General features: G+C 47.1%; 2 protein-coding genes across 9 annotated transcripts; both read left to right on the top strand.

Annotated features, from left to right (window-relative positions):
- The first annotated feature begins 1,402 nt into the window (after positions 1 to 1,402).
- On the top strand, positions 1,403 to 11,899 carry Ermap (erythroblast membrane associated protein (Scianna blood group)). 3 transcript variants are annotated; one of them, XM_021161495.2, is made up of 12 exons: positions 1,403 to 1,438; positions 1,927 to 2,016; positions 2,212 to 2,550; positions 3,645 to 3,926; positions 5,424 to 5,540; positions 6,114 to 6,146; positions 6,577 to 6,609; positions 8,056 to 8,076; positions 9,240 to 9,260; positions 9,362 to 9,388; positions 9,478 to 9,504; positions 10,800 to 11,899. In XM_021161495.2, exons 2-12 carry the CDS (start codon positions 1,932 to 1,934, stop codon positions 11,513 to 11,515), a joined length of 1,701 nt encoding a protein of 566 aa, XP_021017154.1. In that variant the 5' UTR covers positions 1,403 to 1,438; positions 1,927 to 1,931; the 3' UTR covers positions 11,516 to 11,899. The 3 variants fall into 3 exon arrangements, with proteins under 3 accessions (XP_021017154.1, XP_021017153.1, XP_021017152.1); XM_021161494.2 differs by lacking the exon at positions 1,403 to 1,438 and adding an exon at positions 1,460 to 1,699; XM_021161493.2 differs by lacking the exon at positions 1,403 to 1,438 and having other exon boundaries at positions 1,460 to 2,016.
- A 3,404-nt stretch (positions 11,900 to 15,303) lies between these two features.
- Znf691 (zinc finger protein 691) lies at positions 15,304 to 19,979 on the top strand. Of its 6 annotated transcripts, none has more exons than XM_029476862.1 (4): positions 15,336 to 15,387; positions 15,764 to 15,862; positions 16,279 to 16,478; positions 18,484 to 19,979. In XM_029476862.1, exon 4 carries the CDS (start codon positions 18,493 to 18,495, stop codon positions 19,342 to 19,344), a length of 852 nt encoding a protein of 283 aa, XP_029332722.1. In that variant the 5' UTR covers positions 15,336 to 15,387; positions 15,764 to 15,862; positions 16,279 to 16,478; positions 18,484 to 18,492; the 3' UTR covers positions 19,345 to 19,979. The 6 variants fall into 6 exon arrangements, 5 of the variants coding, with proteins under 5 accessions (XP_021015695.1, XP_029332722.1, XP_029332720.1 ...); XM_029476860.1 differs by having other exon boundaries at positions 16,193 to 16,478; XR_003836505.1 differs by lacking the exons at positions 16,279 to 16,478; positions 18,484 to 19,979 and adding an exon at positions 16,050 to 16,186.
- The last annotated feature ends 2,175 nt before the right edge of the window (positions 19,980 to 22,154 follow it).

The following is a 22,154-nucleotide window of genomic DNA, read 5'->3' as shown; positions in this document are numbered from 1 at the left end:
AGTAGTCATTAATAATACAGCAGATGTGCAGCTCGGCCCCACCATCTGCTGGGTCCCGGGCTGGGCCATATCAGGCTGATCATTTATACATGTGTAGGGTCTTCATAAGTTGCTCAAGATTGGCAAGAGAATGTCTGTTGGAATCTTTTTTTTTTTGATTTGTAAGCTTTAAAAATCAGACTAGTTCAAACTTAAAATGTGACTGATTCTGACTGAAGGAACATACTTTCAACTTGTGTCATGGGGAAAAATGGCTACTATATAAAGATTTATTCAAGCTATTAAGAGACAATAAGTCAAAGAAAAAGCTTAAAAATATTATTTTATTATCAAATTGATTAAAACTTTATTTAACTTGAAATATTCCACTTAAGGCAAGGCTGTGGGAAAGCAAGAACTTTTATATTGATTGATTGATTCATTCATTCATTGATTGGTTCATTGATTCATTCATTCATCCCTTAGGACAATTTGGTGGTGAAAACATTCCTATTTTAAAATTAGGAAACTCAAAGCCTAAGAGTTAAGCAGTTTGCTTTAATTTACAGTCTCATTTAGTTGGAGACTCTGCTACAACCCTTAGGACTAAGACTCCTAATTCTAGCCACCAACCACTGTCATCTGTACTGATGTTCAACCATATGGAATTATTTCTAAAAATTCTCACAGGTCTGTGTTGGAATGCTGAAGCTGCTAAAGAAACATGTGGTGGCATGGAAAATGTGTGTAATGCCACACTCACGGAAGATGTCAGGTATCAAAGCAACATGACGGGTTTATGCTTTTAAAAAAGATTTGTTTGTTTTTACTTTATGGGGACAAGTTTGTCTGCTTGTGTGAATGTGTGCTTAGTGCCTGTGAAGGTCAGAAGAGGGCATTGGATCCCCTGGAACTGGAAGCTACAGATACTGGTGAGCTGCCATGTGGGTGCTGGAACTGACCCAGGTCCTCTGCAAGAGCAGGCAGTAGTCTTACAAGCTGAGCCATCGCCCCAGCACTCCCGGGTTGTTTTCTGATAACCGAAGTGATGGGCAGGGTGGGAACGGGTGGAGAGAATTTGGAGGTGATCTCCTCCTAGACTGCTTGCATTTTCACCTTCCTCCTCAGTGTGGCAGGACAGACCACGCTTCCTGCTAACTGCCTGCAGTTCAGGCAATAGCAAGTGGGTGGGCAGAGCTTCACTAGGGAACTCTCTGGGGTCTCCCACCGCTAGAACACACCGTGCTTTGCACCTCTGAGCTATGATATCTCCGTTGAGTTTAGTACACATTTATCAAGCACATTTCTCCAGGCATCTACAGCCAGTGCTCAATGCATACTCTCTTCCCGAATCTGTCCACCTGCCTGTGAAGAAGCCCTGCCCCGACAGATTATTGCCAGAGCGGCAAAGATATTACACAACTTTGCTAGAGATGTGGGACTAGCAAATAGAAATTAGGTAAGACTTGAGTCTAGGTCTAGTCAGCGAGCCCCAGTGCCTATTTGAAGGATTGGTTTCTTCATGTTGGACCATGATGAGGACTTTGCAGCCTTGGTTGATCGTCAACTTGCAAGGCTGTCAGCGAGGCTGGAGATGCTGCTCAGCAGTTAAGAGCATTTGTTGCTCTTGCTGGGGACCATTCTCACAACCACCAGTATCTCCAGTTAACAGGGGAGCTGGCACCCTCCTCTAGCCTCTAAGGGCACCTGCACTCATGTGGTGCGCATGCCTCCCCCATATAGACATATAATTAAAAACTACTTTAAGAAGAAGAGTTTCTGAGGATTTTAGTCACATTGTCACAGGAGGAATAAGAGTGGTATCACAAGGGAGTAGGGAAGGGGAGCTGGGTTTAGAAGCACATGTCCTTGCTCCTCAGATGGGCCATGTGTCTCAGCCCCAGTTCCAGCTCGAACTCATCAGCCCTCTTTTGATGTCTGTCCTAGTTCATATGGAGAGACCAAGTCCCCGTGGTTCCTGGCTTGTCGGCTGTCTCTTCACCATAGCTGTCTTCCAGCCGCCTGTTCAGGTGTCAGGTAGGAGTTTTGGGTCTTTTTCTGCCTGGGAGGTCTGACAGGGATGAGGCATGGCTCTGGAACTTGGCTCTTCTTGGGTTCTGTTTTCCATTCTCCTTTCCAGGATTGCCCTTCCCTAAGGAAACCCCCTTTCTCACTCCTTCCCAAGCTGTCTCTAAAACGTTTTTCTCCCCCTCTTTGGTCTCCGTCACACAGGGGATGCTGGCAAGGTCTACATAGCCCCTCTTAGGGACACAGCCAACTTGTCCTGCCCTCTCTTCCTCTGGCCTAACATGGTACTCAGCGAGATGAGGTGGTATCGGCCCGGACACCTACCTCGCACCCAGGCTGTCCACGTGTTCCGGGATGGGCAGGACAGAGATGAAGACCTGATGCCAGAATATAAGGGCAGGACGGCACTGGTGAGGGATGCCCACAAGGAAAGCTACATCCTGCAAATCAGTAATGTGAGGCTCGAGGACCGAGGGCTGTACCAGTGCCAGGTCTGGGTCGGAAACTCAAGTCGAGAAGACAACGTGACCCTGCAGGTGGCAGGTTAGCACAGGTTGGAGGGGCCCGGGTCATTTGTGACAGCTGCTTTATCAGCCTGGACTTCTCCAGTCCTGTCCGTTCAACTTAGTGAAACCCTGACTGGTGTTCTGTTGGGAGGAGGGGAGGAACTTGGACTTTGGAAAACATTGTCCAATACAGGACCTGGATAAGCACAGTTGGTGACCTGTAAACTTGTTAGCTGAGACAACAAAGGAAGCTTTCTCTTCTCCGCTACCAAGAAGCTCATAATCAGGGCTGCAAGGAAAAGTCCTCCAGGCTCAGAATTCCCAGCTGTGACAAGGATTTGCTGCACAGCTCCTTTCTGAGTTCTGAGTATGGAAAGGGCCAGAAGGCAGATACTGCTTCTCAAACCATCTTCAGTGATTTTTAGAAAAACCAGTCTACCTCAAACCCGGTCCAAGTCTCTGCATTTGTTCCGTGTCAGCTCTGTGAAGTCACCCTAGATCATCCCTTTGAAGATTTATTTATTTTTATTCTATGTGTGTGGGTGTTTTGCCTGCATGTATGTCTGTACACCATATGGGTACCTGGGGACAACAGACACCAGAAGAGAGGGTCAGATCTCCTGGGACTGGAATTAAAGACAGTTGTGAGTTGCCATGTGGGTGTTGGGAACCAAACCTGGGTTCTCTGGAAGAGCAAGCAGTACTCTTAACCCCTGAGCCATCGCTCCAGCCCCTGATCACCTTTTGATTGCCATTTGGTTACATGCCCCAGAGGGATGAATTCCTGTAAAACACACACAGTAGTTGGTAGACTCTTTCAAATCGTGGAGTCCTTTAGAGGTAAGTCATTTTCAATTGGAGACTGGAGTCCCCGGACTGGTAGTATGATGCTGGTATTGTCCTGAGTGAATCTTGAACTTTATATGGCTGAACTGTTTTATCCCACAGTGGTGAACCGAGCAGCTGTGGGCAAGGGTAAGAAGGCAGAGGCAGATGCTCTAGGTCTGTTACCAGCTGTGGCTGTCCATCAGAGAAGGCTGGAGGAGGGCAAGAAATTGGCTAGGACCGTGCCCTTGCCAGGGCCCTGCCAGTCAGCTGGATTGCCTCAGTCAGGCAATCTGTCTTCTTCAGTTTTAGGTTCTGATCCCTACATCCACGTGAAGGGCTATGATGCTGGGTGGATCGAGCTGCTGTGTCAATCAGTGGGATGGTTCCCAAAGCCGTGGACTGAGTGGAGAGACACGACGGGTAGAGCGCTACTCTCCCTTTCAGAGGTTCACTCCCTGGATGAAAATGGGCTGTTCCGAACAGCAGTGTCCAGCAGAATCAGGGACAATGCCCTGGGAAATGTGTCCTGCACTATCCATAATGAGGCCCTTGGCCAAGAGAAGACGACGGCCATGATTATTGGAGGTAATGCTAGGATGCATATAAGCTTGAGGCTCCTAAGAGGCCTGGAGGAAACCCCTACCTCAGTGGAAACTTTATAAGGAATTTTCAGGGGTGAGAGAGATGGCTCAGCCGTTGGGGCACCAGGCACATGCATGGTACATAGACATTCAGGCAAATTAAACACCCATACACATAAAATTTAAACATTTATTCAAAATTTCCAAGAATTATATCATATTATAGCTCTGAGAATGTATATTGTAAAAAAAGAAAAACTTGAAAAAAGGGAACATTTTAGAGAGATCAAAACAATGGTATAGAATCTCATAAATTATAGAGAACTACTGCTAATATTTTTGGGGTATGGCTCTCAAGACTTACACGTATGTACCTCTGAGGAGTGTGTGTAACAGCCCTGGATAACCTGAAAGTTTCTTTGTAGACCAGGCTGGTCTTGAACTCATAGAGATCTGCCCGCCTTTGCGTCCCGAGTGCTGGTATTAAAGGCATGTGCCACCACTGCCTAGCCATAAGCCATTTTTCTTCTATATCCTTAAATATTTTTTCATAACTTGATTTTTGTGTGTGTCTATAGATTAAAACAAATTAAACAAAGGCTGTGTCTGGAAATCCAGATGCCTTGCCATCCCCGCCCCCCCCCCCCATGTTATAACTAGTGACATAGTGGACATCTTCATACCTCTTTGGGAGCCGATTCACAATCCCATCCTAAGGAAATGGAACCACTGGGTTAAAAAGTGTGACACTTTGAAATACCCTCTAACTATGGAGTCATGTAATAAAATGAGTTGGTAGAGCAGCCTCCTGGACATCTGCCGGTCCCTTTCGTTGTTCTTCCCTCTATGCCCTTCTCCTCTTCTGACATTGCCTCTCCCTAGCATAAGAATTTAAGGTAACAAATTTAAGTCCTTCCCCTCCCCCCAAGTCCCAGGGAATTAGGACTCTTACCATCTCCATTTTATAGATGAGTTAAACCAAGTTGGGAGAGGCTAGGTCTCTTGCCTAGAGCCACCCAAAGGCTGAACAAGAACATCCAGCCAGCTGGGACTCTCCACCACTTGTCACAGCTCCACCCCTTTCCTGCTCTACTTGCGGGGACACAGACCTCAGTCCCACACCAGTGGCCTGAAGCACACTGTTGCAGCTGAGCCTGTGGTTGCGTACCAGAAGAAGGCAGACAGGACTCATGAGAGACTGTTGATGATTATTAAGGAGCATGCACTTAGGACTGTGAGGTCCCTGGGAGTCCTTGCCAGTGGAGTTAGAGGACAGGGTCAGCTTGTGGTTGAGAAGCCTTTGTAAAATATGAGCACCCCATTTCACTTTGCCACCTGGAGTTTGAATTCCCAAGAGAAGCAAAGAGCTTCATCAGTCTTGGCAGGCAGTCTTCCCAGAGGCAATGGGACAGCAGGATGTACCTGGGCCATCTGTCCTTCGAGGCAGGGAGCTATTCTCAGATGTCTCCCTGAGGGTGGTCATTGGTGATCTTTGTTTCAGCCCCAGAACGAGGAAGTCTGTCCTCTCCAGCAGTGGCTCTCTCTGTGGTCTTGCCCATCTTGGGGCTCCTCATCCTCCTTGGCATCTGGCTCATTTGTAAACAAAAAAAATCAAAAGGTAACGTGGTAGTAAGGGAGCTGTGGGCACTGGTGGGGAGGGCTGGGGGGGTATGGGAGACTGTGACTGCTCTGGGGAAAGACCCACAGGAGCAGATGTGGACACAATATTTGCTGCAGGTGGGAGACCCTGCCAGTTGAAAACTGGGACAGCCACGTGCCAGGGACTCACATGGCAGAGGGAGGGGAGTAAGCTGTGGAGAGGCTCTGAGTAGAGCTGTGAATTCTCAGCCTTTGAGAAATTAGATCCGAATCAACCCTGGCAGCTTTCTAATTAACTAAGAAATTAGAGCCTTCTAATCAGGAAATCCAATTATATTCATTTGGATAAAACCCTCATTTAAAATGGTTGCGTTTCTCAGGATCTTAATTGCAAAGGATTTGGAAAGTTACATAACCCAACACTTCCTCCTCTATCCGAGGGTGTGAGGACTGTGACCTTTTCTAATGGCCATACACCTATATTGGCGGAGGGGTCAGTCCTATTCGGACAGCTCAGACCATGTTTGGGCAGCAGCATGGCGGAAAAGGCGCTTCCTCAGCTGAGCTCACTCTCTCCTCTCTCCCCTTCCAGAGAAGCTGCTGTATGAGCAAGTGATGGAGGTAGGTAAGTGTCCTGGGCAGGGGTCAGGGCCGTGCTTTGGTTTTGTTGATTTCTGTATCACCAGTGCCCACAGAACTAAACTTTGTCCCTGAAAGTTTCATCAACCTCTGTTTGTGTTGATGGAAGAGCCCAGGCTTTTCTCCTAAAAGAGATGGTAAAGCAGTCCATGGGGACATCCTGCTCAGAATCATGCTTTGACGTGTGCTCGTCAGCTTCTGTGTTGTGAAGAGATCAGAGGAGTAAGACAAGACATGGGAGACAAGTTGGGTTTCCATTTTTGTTGTTCCGAAGAAAAATGATAGACCAGATCAGGTGGGGTGGAGCTGAAGGTGGCAGAGTTGGGCAGTTCAAGGGCTGATAAAACCAACAGGGACTAGGGACTCTCCACAGAAATGGCCACAAATCTTATTTGCTTTCTCTTTTCTTTCTCTAGAAAATCTTCTGGAAGACCATGCCAAAGAAAAAGGTATGAACAGAGTGCAAGACAGGGAACAAACGCAGCATTCTTTCTACTGATAATAAATACTAGCAGCCCCTCCACAGTGCAGAATGTAGTTTCCAGTGTCAAGAGGCAATGGAGTTGGTGGCAGTGGTTAGGGAGATGCCAATACCCCAAAATGCATGGGTCTGGACCATCAAACTCCCTTCACCAGTCCTTCTGCCAGTCATTGTAAAAGGAAGTTTGCATATGACTGGAGCATATATGAACAAAGTTACATGGGATGCATAAGAATCTTGGGAATCTACATGACCTTGATATGGAGAGAGGTGATGTGGTGCCATGGAAGGACCTCAGGCTCTGGGGTCAGCAGTACTTGGCTCAGCTTACTGGTCTACCACATCTTGGCCTTGAGTACGTTGGTCTTGTCCAGAGCTCTGGACTCCTCATCTGTTCTCAGTGTTAAAAGAGAAACCTTTACAAAGATCTGTCACAGGACCTGGGGCACCTTTTCCTCAATGCCATGCCATTACCATTAGTTGAATGAACGTGTGCTGAGGACCACCCAGGGCGAATGTCAACAGACACGATTGTGAAGTCTTGCTGAGAAGGTACATCACTGACTTGACAGCTCATAGTTGAGTGGTGTTAGGCTCTGTGCCGCACTCTGTACCTCTCCATCCTGGAGTTGGAGTGTACACTGCACACTGTAGACACACCGATTGCTCTGCCCAAGGGGACTAGAGGACAGTATGATGGCAGGGGACACTGTCTTAGAAACCAGACAGGCTTGAATTGGAATCTTGCCTCCATGGCCAATTACTAGCTAGATGACATTGAGAAAATTCCATGTCCTTCTGAGCCTCAGCCCACTCTCTGCAAAACAGGAATAGTAATTCCATGCATGTTACTGTTAAGAGGTTCCACATCATACTCTGTAAGGGCAGGATATGGTGAATGGAAGCACTTAGTCGTGGAAGTAACAGCCATCAACCCTAAGCTCCTGAGAAGCTGTGACATGTTCAGCTTCACTGTTCCAAGCCCAAGAACCTACCTTGAGTCTAGCCCTTAGCTTTTTTGGAGCCTCTCAGATGCATAGTTTCAATTCTTTGGCTCGAGCTCACACACTCAAACACAAACTCACACACACACACACATACACGCACGTGTATGCGTGTATGCACATGTGCTTGCACGCGCACATGCAAATATGGAAACAGACAGAGGAAGTGAGACCAGACAGATACGATTGGAAAGAGGAACGAAAGTCTGGGGCAGCTGGCCATCAGGGAAGTTGTAAAAGCTCCCTTGGACTCCCAAGTCTGACCTTGGGAACCAGGGGTTGGATCTGGCTGGAAGCAGCCTCGTCCTGTAACTTGTGGGGTGGTGGAGTGGTAGGCCTTCCATGGCCGCAGAGATGAAGGGACAGGCTCTGGTTGCTCACTCCTCTCTCCGTCTCTCTCTGGTTTTTAGGAAGACTCCACAAAGCCCTCAGTAAGTTTTGCTGAGTTCTATTGCACCTCCTGCTTTCTGCAGCCATCTCTGCTGTGCGCTGAGTGACTCAACTTTCATTATTTGGGTAGGGGGAATAGAGTAATTGAACTACAGGCGGTTTCCTGGGTCTTCACAGCCCCTTTGTGAATGCTCTCTGTATCTGTGTCCTGCATAACATTTACATAGCCTCTAAGTGGGAACTGTTTTACCAAGGTGTGTGTCTCTCGAAGCTGAAGCCATCTGGGAGTCCTTTGTATCCAGGCCTAGTATTACCTTAGGCAGCATCTAGAACAGTTGAGTCTCTACTTGAATCTGACACAGTCCTCTGGATTTTCAGTCACTTCGTCTTTAGGAACCAATTTTTGACATTTAATAACAATAATAATAATAACAACAACAATCCTGCCAGATATAATAGTGCACAACTTTAATCCCATCACGCTGGAGGCAGAGGCAGGCAAGTAAATCTCTGTGAGTTCAAGACCAGCCTGGTCTGTCTATCAAGTTCCAGGCCAACCAGAGTTACATAGTGAGACCCTACTAAAAAATAAAACAAACAAAACAAAACAAAAAACAAGAAAACAAACAAATCTGAAGATATGTAGCGTATCTATATATTTTTACACAGAGAAAATATACATGCTAACAAGAGAATGGGTGATAGTTTTAAATAAACTTATATTTTATTCTATAACATCTTCACACCCTTATTTTGTCACCTACAGGTGAGACATGCAATATTTATTGGGTCTGTAGATAAGATTTACCTCAGAGGTTAAGAGCACTGTCTGTTCTTCCAGAGGTCCTGAGTTCAATTCCCAGCAACCATATGGTGGCTCACAACCATCAATAATGAGATCTGGTGCCCTCTTCTGGCATGCAGGCATACATACAAGCAGAACACTATATACATACATAATACATACATACATCTTTTTTTTTTTTTAAAAGGTTTGGCTCACATAGAAATTTGGGGACCATCTGTCATATCTCTGGGGACCCCCAGGCCACAGCTGGGAGCTATCACCAGTGCAGACAACATTATGGGGAAGTCCTAGGACGTAGCTGCTTCTTATCTGCTCTAGGAATGTGGGTGTGAGGGACAAAGCCTTGCGAATGGGTAATTGACCTTGTTCTGATGTCCAACTGTTTTTGTTCTTCAGAGAAACTCCGGAGTGAACTGAGTAAGTGACCCATGTTTTTATCATGTCCATACTGTTATATCTCCTGCCCAGTAAGTGCAGAGGCAGACAGCTCACCCTTACCCCTGTTTCTTCTTCCCCAGAGTTGAAAAGAGCGGCGGCCAATGCAGGTGAGATGCTCTCTCCCGGGTTTTGGCTCTGGTCTCTGGGTGGCCTCCATTTCTCCTCAGCTTTAACACCTCCCTTCTTTGCCTTTCAGGCTGGAGAAGAGCCCGGCTACATTTTGGTAAGTTAATAACCGGGTCTCATTTCAGAGTCCATCCTTCACAAACTCTGCCACTTAGGCTTCATCCTGTTCCATCTGGATGCAGACTGTACATTTGTTGTTGTTGTTGTTGTTGTTGTTGTTGTTACTACTGTCACTATGTAGCATAGTTGGATCAAATCTGAGATTTTCCTTGGCTTCCCTTAAAGGACTGTGACCCAGGAGATACACACACACACACACACACACACACACACACACACACANATATATATATATATATATATATATATATATATATATGCCAAATAAACCCTTTCCTCCCAAGTTGCTTTGGTCATGGAGTTTTGTTACAGCAATAGTAACGCTAACTAACATAGGAGGAAAGGGTATATTCGGCTTACAGCTTACAGTTAATCATCAGGCAAAGCCAGGGCAGGAATATGGAGGCAGGAACTGCAACAGAGACCATGGAGGAGTGAATTCTGCTCACCGGCTTGCTCCCTATGGCTTCTTTAGCCTGCTTTCTTATACAGTCAGGACCATCTGCCTAGGGATGACACCACCCACAATGGGCTGAGTACCATTACACCAACCGTTAATCAAGAAAATGAACCCAATAGCAAGCTAAGCGGATACAGGCATTTTCTTAATTGAATTTCCCTCTTTCCAGGTTATACAAGCTTAGTGGTTTTCAGCCCTCCTCATGCTGCAACCCTTTAAATACAGTTCCTCATGTTGTGGTGACCCCAACCATAAAATTATCTTCATTGCTACTTCATAACTGTAATTTTGCTATTGTTACTAATTGTACTGTAAATATATGCTATGCAGGATATCTGACATGTGACTCCTCAAGTAGTTGTGACCTACAAGTTGTTATATGCTCTAGCTTGTCATCAGGTTGACAAAAAAAACCCTGACCAATGCAGGATCTAACATCCAAGTCTAGACTTTTTTGTGTTTTGGCCTTTTGAGACAGAGTCTAATGTAGTGCTGCTGGCTCGTTTCGAACGCTCTATGTAGCCAAGGGTGATCTTTGCTACTACTGATGCTCCGGTCTCTACTCCCAAGCACTGAAGTGAGTTGCTCTGCCTGTTTTATTAGTGCTGAAAGTGGAGCCTAGGACTTCATGCACACCTTTCTACCTACAAGCTAGAAGTCCAGTACACACATGGAGGAGGTCGGGAGAAAGCCATAAATTAATACAGATTAATGGTAGTTTGCAGATATCCAGGCTATTTCCCCCTCCAAATCTACTGGGAGATTCCTTAAAACATAAATCTCTCTTCTCTCCTCTCTCTAACTCTCTGCAGTGGCAGTGACCCTGGACCCCGACACGGCACATCCCAAACTCATCCTGTCTGAGGATCGGAGATGTGTGAGGCTCGGCGACAGGAAGCGGCCTGTTCCTGACAACCCAGAGAGGTTTGATTTTGTTGTCAGCGTCCTGGGCTCCGAGTATTTCACAACCGGCTGTCACTACTGGGAAGTGTACGTGGGCGAGAAGACCAAATGGATTCTTGGAGTGTGTAGTGAGTCTGTGAGCAGGAAAGGGAAGGTCACGGCCTCGCCTGCCAATGGCCACTGGCTTGTGCGACAGAGCCGTGGGAATGAGTATGAAGCTCTCACGTCCCCGCAGACCTCCTTCCGCCTCAAAGAGTCTCCAAAGTGTGTGGGGATTTTCCTGGACTATGAAGCCGGCATCATCTCCTTCTACAACGTGACTGATAAGTCCCACATCTTCACTTTCACCCACAGTTTCTCGAGCCCACTTCGCCCTTTCTTTGAACCTTGTCTTCACGATGAGGGGAAAAACACGGCACCTCTGATCATTTGTACTGAGCTTCAGAAATCAGAGGAGTCGATTGTCCCCAAACAAGAAGGAAAAGACCGTGCTAATGGAGACGTGTCCCTGAAGATGAACCCATCCTTACTGTCCCCTCAGGGTTCTGAGCTATTTCTGCTTAATGATACCTGGCCCTCTAACCTTGGCCCTGCCCTTAAGGGCCTCAAAGTTCCTTCTTTGTAGGGCTGTGCCCTGTGCTCCACTCTCGTGAGCATCCGGCCTGGCACCCTGGACCCAGGCTCCTGGCCCAGCATCTGTTTCTCCAGTACCTCATCTCCTTGACCCCAGTCCAGAGCCTTCTGTGGTTTCTCTTCTGCTTTTCTCCCAGGGCTCGGTTCTGAACTCTGCCTTGTTCTTGAGACATTCCCATTGCCCTGGCAGATGGCTTTTTGAAATCAACAAAATGCACTCAGGCAAGGTTCAGGAGGAGACCTTGGATGTAATGCAGGGGGACTCCGTTCAGGCCAGGGGAAAGGGCTCTCTCCCTGAGGGAACCTTGGCAGCAGCTTCTCTTTGTCAGCCTGCTCAGGGGTTATCAGGTGTGAACTTACAGCCCCCAGACCCAAATGTCTTCCACCAGAGACTGTTCTCTTTTCCCCCAGTCAGGCCTCTAACTCGCCACGCCAGCTTTTTACAAGTATGTATCTTGAGACTCACACATCCTTTCTTCTCTGTTCAGGGTTAGAGACAGAGGGGTAAATACTCCATGGGTTTCTGTTTTCTTCAGGCTGTTTACAGCAGAGTTTCGAGACACCCAGAGCTGTTTTCGACAGCTAATTTGAGATGGAGACATCCAGAATGCACATGGTTTCAAAAATTAAGCTACCTACATCATGACAGGAACCAGAATCCCAAGAAACCTGAACACAGGCTGGTAGGTACAGCTGTAACCAAAGCAATCCAGCTGTGCAGCCCTGAGCAGATGAGTTACTCTGCAGTCTGTGGCCATGGCCCTTCTGAACACTTCCTGACATTCAGAGAGGCCCAGTGAGAAAAGGTGGCAGTTTGAACTACTCATGTATACCCACAAGACTATTAGACTCGACAACAGCCTCCAGGTCAGAGACTATTGAAAACAAGAAAGTTGGTCTTGTTTGAAATAAGACACCTTACTGCAAGGTATGGTGGTACACATCTGTGATTCCAGGTGGATTACTGGAAGATATATCTGTGTAAATTATAGACCAGACTGGTTTCTGTAGTAAGTTCTAGGACAGCGAGGGCTTTGTGGAGAAACCTTGTCTCAATGCCATGTCCTCAAAATGAGATAAGATATCATATTTGGAAGATTATAAGGTGAGACAACAAAATAATGAATTCAGGGCTGAAAAGATGGTTCAGTGATTACGAGCTCATTCTGATCTTGCAGAGGGCCTGGGTTTGCTTTTCTAGCACCCATAGCGGGCAGCACCCATAGCGGGCGGTTCACAACCACCTGTAACTCCGTATCTAGAGGATGAGACTTCTAGCCTTCAAAGGCACCTGCAACTCGCTGCACATACTACACATCAACACACACACACACACACACACACACACACACACACACACACAGACTTTTTTTATTAGATATTTTCTTTATTTACATTTCAAATGCTATCCCCTTTCCTAGTTTCCCTTCTGAAAATCCCTTATCCTCTCCCCCCTCCCCCTGCTCCCCAACCCACCCACTCCCACTTCCCGGCCCAGGCATTCCCCTATACTGGGGCATAGAACCTTCACAGGACCAAAAACCTCTCCTCCCATTGATGACCAACTAGGCCATCCTCTGCTACATAGGCAGCTAGAGACACGAGTCCCTCCTTGTGTTTTCTTTGATTGGTGATTTGGAGCTCTGTGGGTACTGGCTAGTTCATATTGATGCTCCTCCTATGGGGCTGCAAACCCCTTCAGCTCCTTGGGTACTTTCTCTGGCTCCTTCATTGGGGACTCTGACACACAGACTTTTTAAATTAAATACTTAAATAATGAATCCAAGTTTTGGATGTGGATTGGGGAAAGAAGGCAAGGCACTTTCAAGTCATACCCACATATGTGTTTTGGCCTGTTTGTGGAGTTAATAATTACAGATTTGCAGATGGGAAGGCAGCTGGACTCTACAGGAACTAGATCTGCTACAGGCTCTTTCTAATAGAGCCTATATTAGTGTTCCCTAGAGAAAGAGAACCAACTCTGTGTGTGTGTGTGTGCGTGTGTGCACACAAACATGCAGACACAGTAAGAGATAGAGACAGAAAGTAAATATGAGACTGAAGTTGGCAGGTCAGAGTCCTAGAAAGAGACAAGTGTTAGTTGCAGTGTAAGGCAGGGAAAGAGTTGATATTCGTCTAATGCCCGACAGGCAGCGAGACTCTTCTGAGGTCTTCCCCTGGTCAGATGACTCCCACTGGACTTAAGGAGGGTGACTGCTTTACTCAGGCTACTGATTAAATGCTAATCTCGTCCAAGCTCCTCTCACAGAGACACCAAATGTGAGGTCTGACCAAGTGTCTGGGACCTTTGTGACGGGTCAAAGTGATATGTAAAATTTGCCATTACAGTACCCAAAAGGAATATTTTGTTTGTCTTTGTACAGTTATTAAATATACCCTTTAATACTTATTGCTTGATATGTTGTCTTCATTATGAAAGAGGTTGTGGAGAAAACACATTACGGGGTTGGTTTCTGAATAGCTCAGCCACCATTCAAGCAAACTTTAGACATCATTCATAATAAACCCAGTTTTACTCCTGAGTCTGCCTTTTGATGTTTTATTTTTATCAATTTATAAACTAATAGTGTGTAATGGATACTTACACGTCACACACATCCTCAGCTCCAAACATAATTGCTTGAGTAGCCAATCCTATTGGCTAACTAACTCACGCTGGTCTTACCTATTGAGAGAGTTTACCAATAGAGAATAGAGCTATTTGTAGAAGCAGGAAATGTTTGTCTGTGTGTCTATTTGTCTGACTGTCTGTCTATCCACTCAGTCCTTATATCCTTACAATAGTTGTGCCAGGGATCTTATAGAGGAGAGAGGTGGGATTATAAAACTTGACCCTCTCTTTTTTCTTTCCTGATTGTGTGTGTGTGTGCATGTGTGTGTGTGTGCATGTGTGTGTGTGTGCATTCGTGTGTGTTCTTGTGTGCAGGTGCTCAAATTGCACCTGCAATTGGGCATTGGATCCCTTGGATCTGGAGTTACAGGTGGTTTTAAACTACCTGATGTGGGCGCTGGGAATCTAGGTCCCCTGTAAGTGTTCTTAATCACTGAGTCATCACTAGCTCTAAAGCTTTGCCAGCTACAAAGACAACCATTGAAAGACCGCACAGACAGGAAAAGCTTGTAGTTAGCTTACACATCAACTTTCTTTATCCTCTTTATCTTTCAAGTTCTTAATTTTTATTGTTCTTCAAAATAAAATCTGGGAAAAACAACCAGCCAACCAAACAAAAACCATCTCTGGATAGCTTACTGTTCTATTATATCCAGATTGATGCGAGACTTTTGGGTTAACAGGATCACATAGGACACAGAAAAAAAACCAAAACCTACGTTGGGCCACTGGCCGACCTGGCTGGAGGTCATTCCTTGAGAGAGGACACTTAGCTTCTCGGACAAAGAGATCGAACTACTTTATTTTTAAACTCCTTTCCTGGTACATGTCCTTTTAATTTTAAACTATAAACTTTAAATGAAGTACGAGGTTTCTATCGAGGGCCACCGCTTCAAAAGACAAAAAGAAAAGAAACCTGATGACCTTAGAAGTGATGACAGCTGCACCGCTGAGTTCTGAACTGGGCAAATGTTTTCAGCGAAGCAAACCTCCGAACTACAACTCCCAGCATGTCGCACACTAGACCAATGTTTATTGGCCGTCCTACTAGGTCTTGTGCAGTGTGACAGTTAGTATGGCCAATAGAGAGGAAGAATGTTCCCAGGATCCAATCCGGACGCTGTGAAGGCGGATCCTCTCTGGGTTCCGGCTCCGGCTCCTTCCCCCGCCCACCGAGGCGCCGCTGTCCCTGACCGAGCAGCGGGAGTGAAGTGGGTCGCGGCTGTGTAGAGGTGACGTGGGGGTTATGGGGGAGGCGAACGCGAGGCACGGGGCGCTTCGAGCCTGGCCCCTTCGCTCTTGCGAAGGCCTTGAAGGCTGATGTTTGGGAAGTTACTGTTTTGCGAGTCCCAAAGGCCTCCGGGTACCGTGTGTCCCTCCTCTGCGATCATGTCCCCAGTCCTCGGATGGCCCAGCCTTACTACCCTCCCTGCCTTACTGTTGGCCTTGGACCACTCTATGCCCCTCCCACACACCGTGTCTTTAGAGTCGCCCCTTGTACTCTTCCAGCTCCAGTCCCAACCTCATGGGCATCTCTGAACCCAACTCTCGTCCTTCAGCTTTCCCAGCTGACTCCTCCAGCTTTATCCTCCTTCCCCACTTAACTAGGCTCTTTGGACACTGCTGCAGCCTTTGTCCCCTCTCCCAGGCCACCTCAGATTCTTTGGCTTCTTTGATGATCCGTCTCTGAATCGCTATGTAGCTCCGGTGAGTGCTTCCTTAATTTTTCACACTCTGTCCCCGGTCCTTCCAAGTTACTCCCGGTACCCTTGACTCGAACCCAGATCTAGAACTTTAATCTTTCGGACCTTAGCTTGGTCTCTTCCTTCTAATCCAGGCTCTTGTCCTTCATCTTCTGTGATCACCAAGCCTCATCTTCTTGCCTTGTTCTTAGAACTCATCCCTCCTCTGCACTCTTGCTGGCGACTCTGTGCTGCTGAGCTCCGAGGAAGAAAACCCCACATGCACTAGGTCTCTTCTACCTCAGATCTTTGTAATGCAAGGTGACTTTGTGTTATTTCTGCACTGCCTTTTCAGTCAGGGAAGGACTCTCCATCTCTGTCAGCCTTGGTCCTGCTCATCTGTCTATTTTGCAAGTCATAGTTTAAATTTCACCTCTTCAGTGAAGCTCCCTCCCTGCCCTCTTCAGAGAGGTGCCTTCGCGTGTCCTAACTGCCGTAGCACCGTTTCACCCTCCAGCCCTGGTGGAATGGTTGAAAACCTCAGCTTTGGAGGAATGAACATGGCTTCAGTTTTGCCACCTACTGTGTGCTCTTAGGCACGTGACTTGATTTCTCAGAGTTACAGTTTCATCATTTCTAAAGTAAGTATGAGAAATGAATAGTTGAGCTAGATGTAGTGGCACATGCCTTCAACCCCAGCACTCGGGAGGCAGAGGTGCTGTAAAAATGAATTGAGATGGGTACATTGGACCGCTTAGCCCTAGGTCGAGTGCTCTGTAGGACCTTTATAAAATATTAGCTGTTACGGACTACTGTGTAATATGCCATATGCAGTGCTGGCCAGAAAGAATGGGTGTATGTACTGTCTGTTCCCTGGAACTTAACCTTGCATATTGTGTTCAGGCTTGGTTGGTAGTGTCTTTACCTACCGAGTCATTTTTTTTTTTCAGCTCAGTTTTTAAAATGTATTATATGTATGTGTGTGCACCAGAGTATGTGCACCACATGTGTGCAGGTGCCTGTGGAGACCAGAACCAGGCATTAGATCCTCTGGAGCAAGAGCTACAGGCAGGTGTGAGCTACCTGATGTGGGTACTAGGAACTGAATCTGAGTCCTCTGCAAGAGCAACAAGTGCTCTGAGCCACTGAGCCAGCTCTCCAGCCCCAACTCAGTCTTTTTGAAAAGTTTGTTTGTTTGTTTGTTTTAGTGTTTGAGACAGAGTCTCATTATGTAGCTCTGGCTGTTCCAGAACTCACTACGTAGATCCAGCAGTCCTTGAACACACAGAGATCTGCCTGCCTCTGCCTCCCAAGTGCCAGGATTAAATAAAGGCCTATGCCACTCTGCCTCGCTGACCTCCTACTCTTATATTTACCCAACATTCCGCGCCCTGGAGAGAGATTGGGTAAATTATATGGTCTCAGCAGTTTTACAAGAGAATACACAGTTGGGCATGCATAGGGACACTCAGGAGACAGAGGCAAGTGGATCTCTGTCAGTTCAAGGCTAGCCTGGTCTACATAAAGAGTTCTAGAGCAGCCACAGTTACATAGAGAAACCCTATTTAAAAATAATTAGTGGAGGCTACATTGCTTCTTGTATATTATTAGATCCTGAAGTCCTACGCAGAGCCAACAGGGGCAGTGATGAAAGTTTTCATTCATCTCATCTCTCATTCAGAAAATCAACTGAGCACCCAGCCTTGTGCTACAGAAAGCTACTACAATGACCTAGTCCCTTAAGTTGCTTAGAAAGAACTATTGAGAACAGATGTGTGAAAAAGTATACAAACAAGCACAACGTTCTGTTACAAAGGAGAAAGTGGGCGCAACTCAGGAGATTGCCGAGGAATCTTAGCAGTGGGTGGGATTAGACACAAAGCATGACAAGAATTTTGGATATACTCTGGCCTTCTGTACACTCCTAGTCAGGTCACTGTGGGCGGGTGGCATGTATACTTTTTGTGGCTGTATCAGATATGGATGTGTATGTGGTCTCTATGTCTGATGTCGGTATGTTGGTTATATGCGTGACATGAGTGGGCACGTGGTATGGATAGCTGATGTCAGTGTGTTTGGTCCTGTGTGTGGTGTGCTGGAATGTAACTATCGCTAAACATGACTCCAGCTGTGTGTTATTTAAGAGGTTAGCTGTGTGTGCAGGAATCTGTGAGAAGCTGGCACTGAAGCTCAAGCCCTGCTGTAGGTCTTGTTAACCTGTTGGAAGGTTACAGAAAGGTCTAGAGAGGAATGGGTTGGCAGAGCATAAGACTGTTAAGGCTGGGCCTTGTAAGTAACTACTTCTAGGTATTTATGTTCATCTCAGAGTCAGTGAGTAGATGGCTACTTACCAGGAAGAAGTTGAATTCATCTCTAAGAGGAAGCACCTTTACTTAACACATAAATTATAGTGTAGAGTGCCATTGTTTATGGGATTAACAAGTGACATTCAGATGGCCCAGAGTACATCTATTAGTGGTGGGTAGCCTTAACACTCTGTGTAAGTTTGTCATGGGAAAGTTAAGGAGTAAGTAAAGTTATTTGAGGTTTTTCCTGGGGGGAGGTATACACGGCTTCAACCAAAAAGCAAGATTCTGTGGGGTCTCACGGCCCGGCACAAGGAATAAAGGTTGTGTTCATTCTCAGGGTTCAGAGATGGGCAGTGAGAAGGAGCAGAGTCCCGAAGCTCACCTGCCCGAGGAAGGAGAAGGGGCTAAACCTTGGAGAGTGGATGGCTCAAAGGATTCTCAGATCACACCTCGGGAGGATCATGGGCAGGAGAGCCTGTTGGCGGGACTCCACAGAACGCATCCACCAAAGATAAGGCACAAAGTCACTGCCCAAGCCGGAGGCCCCGGAGATCCCATGCCTTTTTCAAGCCCAGAGACAGATGAGAAGCCTTTCATATGTGCTCAGTGTGGCAAAACCTTCAACAATACCTCCAACCTGAGAACGCACCAGCGGATCCACACTGGCGAGAAGCCCTACAAGTGTTCCGAGTGTGGCAAGAGTTTCTCCCGGAGCTCCAACCGCATCCGGCACGAGCGCATCCACCTGGAAGAGAAGCACTACCAATGCGCCAGGTGTCAGGAGAGCTTCCGGCGGCGCTCAGACCTCACCACGCACCAGCAAGATCACCTGGGCCAGCGGCCCTACCGCTGTGACATTTGTGGCAAGAGCTTCACTCAGAGCTCCACGCTGGCTGTACATCACCGGACCCACCTGGAGCCAGCCCCTTACATCTGCTGTGAGTGTGGGAAGAGCTTTAGCAACAGCTCCAGCTTTGGGGTGCACCACCGTACCCACACCGGTGAGAGGCCTTATGAGTGCACTGAGTGCGGGCGGACTTTCAGTGATATCTCCAACTTTGGTGCACACCAGAGAACGCACAGAGGGGAGAAGCCGTACAGGTGCACCCTGTGTGGGAAACACTTCTCCCGGAGCTCCAACCTCATCCGACACCAGAAAACACACTTGGGCGAGCAGGATGAGAAGGATTTTAGCTAAAGGGGAGGCCTGCTTGGGGAGTGAGGGAGAGCATAGAGCCCAGCTTGATGGGTGGAGGAGGCCTTTAGTACCTGCTGTGGCCTCCAAGACTACAAACCCTTCACTTTGCGGAACAGCTCCTTCTTGCCTTCGCAGTCAGGAAATCCTGAGAAGGGACTGAGTAAAAACCCTGCCTCTTCCCAGCAGTTTTTTTTTTTTTGCCTTGGAAATTCAGAGTGCTCACTCTTCGTTTCCTCAGCTGTGGGGGAAATGGGATGGGCTCAGGACATGCTCTTGTGACTGGGTCATCAGTCCCCAGGCTTTGGGGGTAGTGCCTCAGACGGTGTCATTGTCTACAGGTCCTCCAAAGTTGTCTAGCTTCACACACACACACACACACACACACACACACACACACACACACACACGGCAGTGGCCTGTGAATTCCTACCTGCTGTGCCTCATCCTGTGTCAGCCTCTAGAGCCTTAGGCTGGGGGGCATGGCCCTCCTGGTGACAGGCCTCTTCAGTCTGAGAAGGAAGCCTCAGGGATCCACAATCCAGAGACCCTCACCCTCCCATGCTTGTTACCTGGTTTTCTCACCCCGACTTGAGTCTGTCTCCTCAGTGGTCACCAGTAAAACACTTCAGTGAAAAGAACCTGTGTACTTATTTGGGGATGTGGGGCACCGGGGAGATTAGACCAGGGCCGCCATTCTGCAAAGGCGTGGAGTTGAATTCTGAGAAGGTGGTGGTTCCTCTGAGATGTGAAGGACAGCGGGCCGAGCCTCTGGAGCCTTTGAAGAGGAGGGGGAGGGAAATGGTCAAATGAATGAACATCCACACGGTAGGCTGCTGGCTGCTGGGTGTACACGCCATTCTTTATCTCATTCGGTTGCCACAGAAACCCTCCAGGGCAAAAGATGAAACAGTCGAAAGGAAGGTTAAGTAGTGGGCATGTGGTGGGACCAGTGTAGACCTGGCTTCTTCAGCTCATCTGGATGCTTTCTCATATACTTTGTTGGCCTCTGAAGGAAGCTGGCCTAGAGGTGGGTGCCAGTGTGGCCTCTGATAACAGCCGTGACCTCTTTGCTCTTGGAAGTCACACCACAATTAGAACCTTTCAAACTGGAGACTATGAATTGAACCCTCTTGTGACTAGGGGAAATGGCAGTGACAGGGAGTAGGGGATTGGGGATAGGGTGATATAAAAATTTTTAAAACCGGATGATAACGTTTCCTTAAAAGCAGTAGATTCGTCCCTAGGGCTCGGACAGTAAGCTTTCCTGTCCTCATTTAGGCCCGGCTTCACAGGTCAGTTTCTCACTTGGAAATTTAGCGTTCACCCAGCTTTCCTTTCTTACCTCTTCCGTCAACCTGGGGTCCTGCCTCCCTGTGTAAGGAGTGCTCTTCAGTTGTGCCCAGTTACCAGAATGTTATTCTGGTACCAGAGTTAACAAGGGTATGGCCTGTGACTTGACCCTGCCACTCAGCCTGAGTAGGATACGCCAGGAACTTGATATGTGTGAATTCTCGCAGGTACCTTGAGAGGTAAAAGTGGATCCACACTTCACAGACATGGAAACAGGCTGCCAGAGACAGTGGCTTGTCCAAGATCACGGAGGCCATTGATGCCATGACTGCAAATGGAATCTACTGCCCAGTGCTCAGGAATTTGATTTAAACTATAGAAGACTGGGATGGCAAGATGGTTCGGTGGATAAAGGGGCTTGCTGCCAAGCCTGACGGCCTGAGTTTGATCCCTAGGACCCACATGTTGGAAGGAGAGAGATGATTCCCATAAGTTGCCCTCTGATCTCATGCATACTATGGCACATGTTGACACTCATATAATAAGGAAATGTAACATAATAAATGGAAACTGTAGGAGACTGCTCAAATGACTCCCTTGCGTATGGAGAGTGTTTTACAGTTTGCAAAGCACTTGTATACATCTCTTCCTTCCCTCCTCTCTTTCCTCTCCTTTTTTCCTTTTTCTTTTCCCTCCCATTTCTTTTCTTGAATTGTGTGACCAGGCTTAACTTTACCTTAAGACTTGTAGCCCAGCATATGCTACACATTTAATCCCAGCATTTGAGAGGCAGAGTCAGGTAGATCTCTTTGGGTTCAAGACCAGCCTGATCTATATATCAAGTTCCAGGACAACCAGGGATACATGGAGTGATCCTGTCTCAAGAAACAGAATGTACACGCCTGGCAACTGAGCAAAAACCTTAGGCATGTAATTCAGCATAAATTAAATACCAGTTGGCCATTGAGGACAATCATAAGCATGTTGCTGTAGTGCCTGAAAGCCTGAAGGACTGAAATGAACACCAGGGGCGCAAGAGACCGTGAACTCCTAAAACCTCATATGATAGACATGAGATCTAGAGCACGCGGGAGGCCAAGGCAGGTGAGTCTTTTGATTTGAGGCCCTCTGGTCTACATAGTGAGTTCAAGAACAGCCAGAGATATGTAGAGATATCTTGTCTCAAAAACAAACAAACAAACAACATCAAAACCCCAGTGACATCTCCCTCTAAATCATCGGAAGACACCCCTCTCCCGGAATGGAGTGGGCTGGCTATTAAAGACATGTCCCAGTATGAGTGGAATTGACTAAAAGTCAGAAAAATGATGCAGGAAGAATTTGAGGGCATCAGTAGAGAGAAGTGTTAAGGAACCAAACAAACATTCTGAAATGGGAAATTATAATAACGGAAATTTCTCTAAAGGGTTTTAATAACTGACCTGAGCAAGGAAAGACTCTGCATAGGCCAGAGGGATGGCTTGGTGCACACGCCTGGCACCTGAGCTACATCTCCAGCT

The sequence above is a fragment of the Mus caroli genome, chromosome 4 (genome assembly GCF_900094665.2).
Source record: "Mus caroli chromosome 4, CAROLI_EIJ_v1.1, whole genome shotgun sequence".
NCBI lineage: Eukaryota > Metazoa > Chordata > Mammalia > Rodentia > Muridae > Mus > Mus caroli.
This window is presented reverse-complemented; position numbering and strand designations above follow the sequence as displayed.

What these genes read in the sequence shown, in the direction of transcription:
- Ermap (XM_021161493.2), top strand. Translation starts at nt 1,860, where the DNA reads ATGGGCCATGTGTCTCAGCCCCAGTTCCAGCTCGAACTCATCAGCCCT. An exon ending in GACGGCCATGATTATTGGAG is followed by an intron (nt 3,927 to 5,423) that starts GTAATGCTAGGA and finishes TCTTTGTTTCAG; the next exon opens with CCCCAGAACGAGGAAGTCTG. An exon ending in TAAACAAAAAAAATCAAAAG is followed by an intron (nt 5,541 to 6,113) that starts GTAACGTGGTAG and finishes CTCCCCTTCCAG; the next exon opens with AGAAGCTGCTGTATGAGCAA.
- Znf691 (XM_021160036.2), top strand. Translation starts at nt 18,493, where the DNA reads ATGGGCAGTGAGAAGGAGCAGAGTCCCGAAGCTCACCTGCCCGAGGAA.